At 51.7% G+C, this 11,010-nt stretch overlaps 1 protein-coding gene across 1 annotated transcript in view; it reads left to right on the top strand.

Annotated features, from left to right (window-relative positions):
• Positions 1-10,575, top strand: part of EPHB1 (EPH receptor B1) — an 82,215-nt gene extending 71,640 nt beyond the window's left edge. Inside the window, exons 15-17 of the mRNA XM_086755095.1 lie at positions 301-456; positions 874-2,198; positions 10,214-10,575. Of these exons, the coding sequence (XP_086611221.1) occupies positions 301-456; positions 874-982 (265 nt within the window). The 3' untranslated portion in view covers positions 983-2,198; positions 10,214-10,575. The remainder of the gene's footprint in view (positions 1-300; positions 457-873; positions 2,199-10,213) is intronic.
• Positions 10,576-11,010: the final 435 nt, after the last annotated feature.

The following is an 11,010-nucleotide window of genomic DNA, read 5'->3' on the forward strand; positions in this document are numbered from 1 at the left end:
GCATGTGACCATATGGATGCAGTGTCTGCTCTGCTGGTGCCTCCGTCCCTGTGGCTCCCACAACTGGGCTACAACGTGTGGGGTTGCAAAGCGCTGCTTGGTAGAGCGGTATTCCCACGGGATGGGCCTTCCTCGTAGCCTTCCTTGTCTCAGGCATGTGCCAGGAGCAGAGCAATGCGGAGGGGAGCACAAGGGTGCAGGGAAGTGAATTGGGGAGCGTATCTGTGCACCAGCTGGGCTCATGCGTGGCAGCTTCTCGGTGCCAGCTGGGCTTGTTGCCAGTGTTGTGTCCTGTTGCAGGCCTTCTCAGCCCCTCCTTGACCGCTCCATCCCCGACTTCACTGCCTTTACCTCAGTAGATGACTGGCTGAGCGCCGTGAAGATGAGCCAGTACCGGGACAGCTTCCTGACCGCTGGCTTCACCTCCCTGCAGCTCGTTGCCCAGATGACATCTGAGTGAGTTGGGTGTTGCATCATTGCTGCCCAAAAGCTGGGTGTTGCATCATTGCTGCCCAAAAGCTGGGTGCTGCCTGGGGTGGGTTGTGGTTGCAGAGAGGTGGGAAGGTCAGTTCAAGGCACCTTTTTCAAGGCACTTGCAAAGGAAGGGTGTGAGCATCCATCACACCAGTCAGCAGAAGCACCCTGAGTCTGGAGGTGGCCATGTTCACCATTTTGGGGTCAGTGTACGGGTGTCTCCCTACTCTCAGTCCCGCCTCGCCCCAAGTGAGGCTCACAGGGCTGCACTTGGGCTCTGTGGCTGTTCTGCTGAAGGGTGTGCACCAGCTGAGCTTACATCCCTCACCTTACTTGAGACAGCAAAACAGATATACCAGTCTTCAGCTGCCCATTGATATTCCTCTGTCTGTCTTCCAGAGACCTCCTGAGAATAGGAGTGACTTTGGCTGGGCACCAGAAGAAGATCCTGAACAGCGTCCAGTCCATGCGAGTACAGATGAGTCAATCTCCGACCTCGATGGCATGACGTCCCTTGTTCGACAGGGAGGGGTCGGGGAGGGCGTGCAGTGAGGGGCTGAGGTGGGAGGAGAGGAGCTGACAGGTGCCGTGGGGCAGCGTTTGGAGAGGTGCTGCCGCTGCCTGTGGACTGTGACCGCAGACGAAGGATGTTCCTGGGACTCATCTCCAACTGGTGACTTCCGTTCCTCACCAACAGAAGCACACTTACCAATGTCATGGGGAACAGCGTATAAATACATATAAATATGTACAAATCATATATTTAAAAAAAAACAAAACAAAAAGCAAACAAAAAACAATGAAGACAAACCAATGTGCATTGGGGAAGCAAACCCAAACCCTAGAGACCAGACTCCAGTTCTGCCACCAGTGAGCAGTGGTCGAAACTGAGAAAGAGGAAGGGGCTGTTGGGGAAGGGAGAGGCACAAGATGGAGCATCCCGTCTGGAGAAACCACCTTACTTTTCTTTTCTTCTTTTGCCCTCCCTCCCTGCCCTGGCTTTCCCTGCTCTCCCTGCTCCTCTCTCTGCTCACGGACCGAGTGGAAGTGTCCTCAGACGTGTCCGCAGCTCCCTGCTGTCCTACCCGGGTGCCGCTCTGGCAACTACCAAAGGACTTTGCTGACCACTGCATGGGGGATCCGACTCAATCCAGTTAATGTCTTCATATTGAAGAAGAGATGTACCTTCAATAGAAAACCTTGGGTTATTTTTTTTTCTCTTTTGCTTGCATTTTTTTTGCAAAAAGGAAAAAAAAGGATTAAAAAAAAAAAATCCATCCTGGAAAATGGAAAGAGGTGTTCCCGTGTGTGTGTGCGCTCGTGCGCGTTTGTACGTTGTCAACCTACTGTGGACTCACTGCTTGTCCATAACCGAAGATCACCGCTGACCCTACGGCCAGTGGGCGGCCGATTCCCAGTCTGGGCAGGGCCGAGTGTTGTGCCCGCAGCCCAAGTGCTCAACATCCAGCAGGTGGGGAGGGAGGAGGATGCCAAGGGCTGGTTGGCGCAGCAGGGACAGGATGGGACCAACGGAGCTGCCGCATGGCTGTGACTGGGTTGATGACTGCTGGAGAAGGAGGAGAGATGCTCTGGGAAACAGACTGCTAAGGCCTCCAGAGCCTCAGCGATGTGCAGAAGATGGCTATGGAGGACTTTTTTTCCCCATCTTGTGGACCTAAGGATTTTGATACTGAATTACAGATTTAGGTTTCATGGCTTCAGAGGTAGGTCCGTTTGTCTCATGTATTTCTGTCCGTCCATCTGTCCTCCTCCTCTGTATTTTTCATCTTGCTTCCTTCCAGCCTCTCCCAGTGAATGTTTCCCTGTGTTTAATTTGATTTTTATTTTATTTTTGTTCCACTGTTGGTCTCCTTTGCAAATTGATCTACTTAAAATTGCTAGACACGTGTCGGTGTTTACACAGAATATTGTATGACTGGGCAATCTAACTTCCCTCTGTGGATCGCGCTGAGAGTTTATAAAATGAATGAACTCTTAATAAGGCTTTTACTTAGACGGTTGTGTGCGGGTTGTAATGATCCATCACTGCGCTCTTGCAGACACTGTGCTGGCGGCAAGCGGTACCCGTGTGGCAGGCGGAGTGGCGGTGTGGGCGGGCTGCCCAGCCGTGCCTTGAGGGCTGCCGGTCCCTGCTGAAATTTGGTGGCGTGGTGGCTCATAAGTGTACAAACCCTTTATCCTCCTCACACATCTGTCCCCACCCATGGGGATGCCCCACATCTGCTTGCACCGTGGGGATGCCCAGTATCCATCCATGTCGTGGGGATGTCCCACATCCTCCTGTGCTGTGGAGATGCCCCACATCCAGCTGTGCCATGAGGATGCCTTGTGTGTGTCTGTGCCGTGGGGATGTCCACATCTGTCTGCACCATGGAATTGCTCCACGTCTGTCCACACCATGGAGATGCCTCACCAGATTTGCTTGCTGCCAGCAAATGCAAGGGGATGAGCCATTCCTCTGCCTGCTGCCAGCACCTTTCCATGTGTCCTGGGTGCTTTGTCCCCTGTGCTGGGACAATTGGGTTGCAGTCTTGTAGGACCCCTGTGAATCTCATGCGGAGCAGGGAAAGGGAGTGCTTAGTTTGGGAGGATGAAGGCTGACACCACCAGCAGATGAAGGACCCTGGTGATGGGGTGCTCCGTACACCTCCAATTTTATTTCTTTAATCATCTAAGGAGGATGACCTGCTGCTCTGATGAGGAACAGGAACTAACAAGATGCAGGAATGAGCTTGTTTCAAATCACTGAACTCCCCCCAGAGAAAGAGGCAGAGAAAAATACCCCTTGTTTACAACAGCAGAGACTACTCCTCGCCCTGTCTGATAGACCATCGCTAACACCTCTTGGGATACTCACGGCCTAAATCTGTATTCCAGGATGTTGTCACGCCAAATATAACATGCAGATGGAGCAGGTGCCGTGCATACTAATACGATGCTGCACCACATTGATATTCGCTGGCGGTGAAGGATCCTTTGTGGGGTTTTTTTTTTTATGATTTCTCTTTTATTAGAAGGAAGCTAAAGGCATTTAAAGAAACGAATGACAGCGACACAGGCTAAATATCAAAACTCTGCCTTTATGACTCCCCTGCTGCGTGTCACCTGGCTGCGTGAGCACCTGCGAGGCAGCTGGTCCTGCAGCTCTGCTCTGTGTCAGGGGCTGTGGAGGGACGATGCGACAGCATCACAGCCCTTTTTTAATTTAAAACCTTTAATATAAAGCATTCAGTCTTGCCCACCCAGCCCAGCAGACTGGGTACTCACGAGTGGATAAACCCGCTTGTCCAGGTGCTCTCAGAGATGCTGTGTCCTGCTTTACCTCTTGGTTTGATTCCCCAGGGCGGATGATATTCGTTACCTTCCCCAGCCCTCAACTCGCCCATGCTGCCACACACCCGTGGACGAAGTGCTGCTGCTCCCCTGCACACTGGAGGGTGGCTGCAGGCAGGTTTCTAGCCAAGGATAAATTTGTGCTGTGGGCGTCAGCGTGGGAAGGAAACATCTGGGCCCCAGGACTGCGACCCCTTCTGTGCTGAGGCAAAGCTGGCCAAGGGGTTTGCTGTCAAGATGTTACCCAAAGGAGGGCCACCATGGGCTACCTGCTCTCTTGCCTTTAAATAGAAGGCTTTTCAATGAAAATAGAGGATTTCACTGAAAGCTTTCAGTTTTATGATTTGGTAACAGAAAACAAGGGGGAAAGTGCAAAATAGTGATGTAGAAGTTGTTGAGATGATGCTCTGGCTTCGCCTTGTGCAGAGATGGGACAGGAGGCTCTGCCTTACAGCTGCTGCTGTTTTTGTATGGACCAAGGACTGATGCAGATTTGGGTCCATTTGATGCTTTGCCAACGTGGAGGGGCCCTGCCAAATGTGGGGAAAGAATTAGTTAAAAAAAAAAGAGAAGAAAAATAAAACCACCAAGCGTGGTCCAAAAATGAAAGCTCCCATTTCACACCTTCTTCTGATGCATGCTGTGGTCACTGTTGGAGTTCCTTTCTTTGACCCCGAAGGGAAAGGGATGTCTCAAAAATTATTTTCTCATTCCCCAAGTTTTGGTTTACGCAGAAACAGAAGAAAAAGACATTTCTGATGGAAATGAACCAACTCTACAGACTTTTCCTCTGGGCTGGAGTTCATCCATTCACTCACCTATGGGTTCATCTGCCAGGTGCTGGGAGGTGCGCTTCACTGGTAGACCCCAGGGCCAGGGTGGATCCTGGCCCCCAGACACTGCTTGTAGCTGAAGCTCTGCTGCGGCGCCTTGTTTCTCTGGCTGCATCCCGCCTCTGCGCTGAGCAGCGGCCCATGGATGCGGCCGCTCGCCCGGGTCACCTTCAAGTGAGCCCACCTCGAACTCACCCCTGATCCTATCCTCACGGAAACACTTTGCAGTTGTCAGCTCCTTCTCTACATTTCTATGGCAACTGCAAAAACCTCAACCCTTTTGTCTCTTTTTTTAGGGTTTTTTTGTGCATCTGTGTTGGCTTTGTCTTTTTGCATGTAGTGTTACATCAAAAAAAAGGGACTTTTTGCTACAAAACCCCTCTCTGAGCTTGGCCTAAGGTCTTGGTATGAGAATTGCTGGGCAAGATGTTCATGTCTGGACTGGGTGTTGCAAGTTGGCTTCAAATTGCCCTCTCCCTTCTGCATCCGCCAGCACCAGTGCCGCAGTGTTGCTCCCCTCATCCTCCCCCCCAGAAATCCCCGCTGGCAGTTCAGCTGCATTGTTTCCCCTGGGCTTTGCTGTGTCTTTTATACAACCCCACCCCTGTTGGGCTGTGCTGCGCGTGATGGAGGAGGCAGCCGCTTTCTCAATAGCAGTAATTAAAATGAGCTGTCGTGCCGCTGCAAGCGAAGGTGAACTCAGCCCCTCGTGCATCCAGGGCGAGAGCGAGCTTTTGAAGGTGGCAGAGGAGCCTGTATTAATAGCATTATTATGTGCCTCTTTCTAGAAAAAAAAAAAGGAATGTATTTTATTCCATTTAATGACCTTCAAATTAACAGTTCTTTGAAAGCACTTATGTATATTTAATTTTAAATGTTACTGCAAGTCAGAGCGGGGCTTGCGATGAAAACAGCAGGCAGCCGGTTTTTAAATAAGAGCGAGCTCAGGCCTTTATTTCCAAGCCTGTCAGCTTTTGGTGCTTGCAATACTCCTTTCCTTAGGAGAAAACAGGGCTCTCGTTCCCCCGTCCCCCTTCCCTTCTCCTCCGTCTCTGCTCCAGGAGCTCCGTGCATGCCAGCCTGAGCCCCGCGGGATCTCCCCTCCTGCTCTCTGCTCCTCCGCAGGGCGATGACAGCTTCCAGATGAGCCGACGTGGAGGTTGCTGCTCCTGGGTGTTTGATTTGGAGGGAGGGAAGGGTTGTTTTGGGTTTGATTGGCAGAGGTCTCACCAGTGGAGCTGGCTGGATCCTTGCTGGCATCCCTGCCTGCCAGCCAAGGACATCCCCACGGGAGCCAGGGGAGCATCACAGCTGGCCCGTGGTGTAGGACAGATCATTGGTCATCACCTGTGAAGGTTATTTTGCGCCGACTCACCACCCGACTCACCAACCATTGTTCTGCGATGTGGACAGACACGTTTGCATTTTTTAAGAGTCTGAATTAAGGCCTTTGCCTCCGATCCATATCGGCTCAAATATATTTGAACCACTTTTCTGTTCACTTGAAATCATTACTCTTAAACATTGACTTTGACTTAAAAAAAAAAAAGAATCAATGGGTTTCTAAGACAAGGAATGGATTTACAGACCCTGCGGCGGATTTTCAAGCTCTCAGAAACGTACTGTAGCTCCAAGGCCACCCGTCCTTGTTAAACTGCAGATGGAAAGGCGGGCGCTTGGGGCCAGGGTTTCACATCCAGCACGTGTGCTCATCCAGGTGCTGTGCATCTTCTGCTCCCATAACGTCCCTGCTGCATGAAGGGCTGCAGGGGGCTATTTAACGCCCGTGTCATCATCTGCTTTGGTGCCTCTTGTATGAAAGATCCTGCCAGGATGGATGCTGGTCTAATTACAGCTTAGGTGCCTTCCAAATTATTTTCAAAGAGCCTGAAGGAGATCTTTTCTGGTGGTTCCCAGCAAAGTTCCTCTCAATTTTGGAAGAGCCAGAAACTTCCTGAGTGATGATGAAGGAGAGGTGAAGTCCACACCAACGGGACTCCCACAGTGAGGTGTTTCACACAATCAGCAGTTTTCTCACTGCTCCTATTTTGGCTCAAGTTTTTCATAGAATTGATTTGTGTTGGAAGGGACCTTTAAAGATCCAGGGGGGCCTAATCCTCCTGCTGTGGTGTACTGGCTGCACCTTGCATCAGAGAAGCACATCAGTGCTGGGGATGGGAATGCATCTGACTTTCACCTGGGTCTTTCTGGGTTGTCGGAGCTGCTGGCACTCTGGGGATGGTGTCCCAGGGCCACCTGTGCCACAGGGCTTTGGCTGGCTGTCCTCTGTGGAGCAGCATCGTGAGCATCCCTCCAGCCTGGGTAGAGCTGCTCGCTCCGTCCCTGTCTGTGTCTGAGCTTCTCTGCAGCTTCTGCTCTCCTCCTCCTCCCTGACCATCAGCGTTTAAAAATGCCGTTAAGCCCCTGGCTGTCCGTCCCCCGCTGCATGGCTCTGCTGTAGTGGCTGTAGTGGCTGTTTTAGGGACATCCAAGCACTCCCTAACACACAGGAAGTGGAGGAGAAACCAGCGCCATTGCTGGGTGAGATGACTGTGGATGAGGTGGCCCCGCTGGTGGCAGAGGTAGGATGGCGTTGAGATCTCCTGGCTCTCTGGAGGGAAATGCTGGAGGAGGTTAATCTGAATAAGCCAGCTGCGTGTATTTTAAGTGGATTAGCTGAACTCCGCTCCTTCCCAAAACAGACGCGCCCTTTTGGGGTGGCCTGGAAGTGGATTAGGCAAAAATCTACTTAAGGCTGCGTTAATTCTAGATAAGTGTATGGGGATTAACGACTATCCACTTAAAAAAAATTAATTGGAGTGAACTCTTTCTCTATGTCCCGAAGTAAACAAGGCTCGGCAGCTTTCCCCGTCTGGCAGCCCGGGCTGTGGCTTTCCCTTCTCTGCGCTCCCGTCCCCATCACGATGGGGGTGAACCTGTTCCTCTCGATGATTATCCTCAGGGGTCTCATTAGGCAATTGAGCCCTTGCACAAAGGTGGGGAGAGAGGGCAGGCAAATTATGATCACTATCAGTGCAATTATCAATGCTAATTAGCACCGAGCGGGACTGACAGTGGGAGGTGCAGACCATGCTGAGGGTTGTCTGAAGAGCCTCGCGTTGGAAACATGGACTTGGAGCTTCGCAGGGGCTTCCGTGGGCAGGTGACTGTGAAACGTGGGCGCATCAGTTTATTTGGTTATTTTTCCCCACCATGCTTTGGTTGAAATCCTTTTCAGATTATTTTGAGGAGATGTCCACAGCCAGAGGCTGCTGGTGGTCTGAGACCCAGGCTCTGGTTTTCTGGCTGGGGTTAGTGTCTCGGCAGCAGCACCGTGTCCTGACCCCGGATGGGGATGGGGCGCTAGGAGGCTCCTGCCCTGGTGGGCCAGGGGAATGGCGGCGAGGTGCGACTCCCCTTTGCAAAAGGGTTGGGTGAGGAGTGATACAGCGATGGCTTTGGGGCGCTCCCAGAGCTGAGGGCAGCTCCGTGCATGCCTCTGTCTCTTCCCCCACCCGCTGCTCCTTTTTTCTGTGACAGAGCTTGGGAGCAGCAGTGGGGTTTGCAGTGCCGTCATCCTCTGATTGTTTTGGGTATTTGTGATTCTGCCCTGGGTGCCCCATTCCCATGAATGTGGAAAGGGAGAGCGCCCATGGGCTGGCACGCTGCCCCCATCCCAGCCACGCTGATGCTGATTGCACTTTCCCTTACGGGATGCCTTCTCGTCTCACAGATGTGGCCTTTTTATTGCTGTTTGTGTCATGCCAGCACTTACAAGCTGAGATCAAAGTCCTCTGTGCCGTGCCGTGCTGCTTTGCAGGGGCTTCCATGCCAGAGCACGGGGAGGAGGATGTGTGATGGAGGGGTGATTTGGTGGCTGCGTACCTGGGGGATGCTCAGCAGCGCTGCCCCCTCCCCAGCTTCCCCTGCCTGCTCATGACCTGGGCCTCGGGACCTTGGAGATTGATCCTTTGGGATCGACCAAAATCAACTGTGGCTGTATCTGATCATTTTTGCCAGGGCGAAGGGAATGTCTGGAGCTGCTGCGGGAGAGCCGAGCCGGCAGCCGCCATGCTGGGGAAGGTGCAGGCTCCCCAGGGGAATGTAAACCCCCGGAGCCTTCCCTGGCTGCAGTGCTGCCAGGTGGGTTGGGTGGCCGTGGCTAAGTAAGCTGGGGAAGGCTGCTGGGGGAAGGCGGTGGCAGAGCGGGGAGCAGCACCTGAGGCCGGAGCCCATCTTTAATGTGGCCGAATCTGCCGCTGATAAAAATCGCTGTCACGGCACTGACTTGGGTGCAACCGCCCTGATTTACACTGGTCCCCAGGGGCCCGCCCAGCTTGGCGGCAAGTTCCGCATCGTCTGACACCCCCTGTGTCTGCTGCCTTTCATAAAATATTGCTTGTGTTCTGTCGTTCCTTGTTTCCAGCTGTTTAGCTGTTCTGCTCAGATTAATGCTAATGGGAACCATGAGACAGAATCTCTGAGTGCGGCACCAAAAATGGACCCTGGTGCATAAGAAATACACAGCAGTATCTTTTCCCTCAGCCAAAGCTTTTTTTTTTTTTTGAGATCATCTCAATTTCTCTTACCCTTTTTCTGCCAAACTCTAAATTACTGAATAAAAGTTTCATTACTACCTGGGTTTGCTAAAAAAAAAAAATTATTTTCATTCAGGAGAATAATGAATTTTAATAGAAATGAAATGTCAGACACAGCTGGAGTTGTTCTTTGAAAGCATCAGTATGTTCGGAGAGGCACAGAGATGCCCGGCAATAATTATGCCAGTCAGCCCCAGTTATCGGTGGCCCAGCGAAGGGACGCAGCGGTCAATTGCTTTGTTATGTAATGTGGCGCCTTTATGCTTCCGAGGTGCAATTGTATATTAAAAGCATCTTTGCCTCTCCACAAAGTGGCTAAATAATAGGATTTAGCTGCTGCACTGCACTTGTTGGTTGCAGGGTGAGAAGGAGCTGCTCCTGGGGCTGCTCTTCTGGGTCGGAGACCTGGCTTCCCCCAGCAGCGGAGAAAATGGGTATTTTTTGTTACACTGGAAAAAGTGATTTCATGGTGCCTGGTGGCTTGCTCCTGCTTTAGACCTGGGGGTGCTCATGTTGCAGTGAGAGGCGGGGGGAAAACATCTTCACTGCTGGTGGCCACGGTAACCCTCCCGCCCCCAAAATCAAGTCTCAGCCTTCGAAGCATCTCAGCTTCATAAAGAAAAGTGTCTCTTCCATTCCTTTTTTTTTCCCCCAAGGAAAAATTGAGAGCTTTCAGTGAAATCGTCAGTTTTCTGACAGCATATTAATTAATCACTGCTGCTTTTTTTTTTTTTTTCTCTTTTTTTTTGAGAGGCTGTATCTGCTGTAAGAAGCCTTACAGCAGACACAGCCTTATCTTACGCTGTGGGGCAGGGGGCTGTGGAGAGGCTCAGCATCACGGCAGGTCTCAACTGTGAAAGAGCAGCCTGTTTTTTGGGGGGAGGTGCTGCATCTCCAAGCGTGGAACCTGCTTATTCTCACCCTCTTTTCCTTTCCTTCCCTCTTATCTTGCAGGGGCGTTGAGTCCAGCATTGCAGCCGGGCAGCAGTGCCAGAGAGGGGATGGTCACGGGTCTCTGGGGACCACTCCCTGCGCCACCCACCAGATGATGATCCGGGAGGTCTCCATAGCATCCCGGGAGCCCTGTCCCCCCCGAGCCGCGGCGTTCCCTGGACCAGCTGGCCGTACCCTGTCCTGTACATAACCAGTGAGATGTCTGTAAAAAATTTCACCCCTTGTAATTTTTTTTGCCCTTCTCCCCCTGTCCCCTTCCCCAATTTGTTGATTGTGTTGAAATTGTCGGAGTTTGTAACAGTAACTTTCAGAGAATATTGTACTAAAGAGAAAATTGCACTCAATAAAAATGATGAAATAAGCCTGATCCCTCTCCTTCCCCTTCCCAGAGGCAGCCTTTCTGCTGCCGGCTTCTCTTCGGTGCGGAGCTGGGTGAGTATTTGCCATGAATATTCATTTGGGGAACTGGCAGCGCTCCATCGCTCCTTGACTTACCTCGAATTTTGATGTCTATCAGATTTGGCTCTCCGGTTTGTAAATGAAGTGACTTTATTCTCAGCAATCCCTATTGGAGGTTGCTTGCTGCAGAAAGCCAGGAGAAGGAATTTTCTTGGCACAGGTTTTTCCGTGAAGTATGTTTCAAAGCCCTCATGTGCAATCGCTCAGGGAACCCACCCTGGAAGTGCTGACTGGGATGAAAGTGCCGTCCGCACTGGGGAAGCGCGGCGGCTCCTCGCTTCCCAAGTCTTGCTGGAGCCTGTTGATGAAAAGGCTGATGCTCAGCTGAACCTGCGTGC

This window comes from Chlamydotis macqueenii, chromosome 9 (genome assembly GCF_036417535.1).
Source record: "Chlamydotis macqueenii isolate bChlMac1 chromosome 9, bChlMac1.mat, whole genome shotgun sequence".
NCBI lineage: Eukaryota > Metazoa > Chordata > Aves > Otidiformes > Otididae > Chlamydotis > Chlamydotis macqueenii.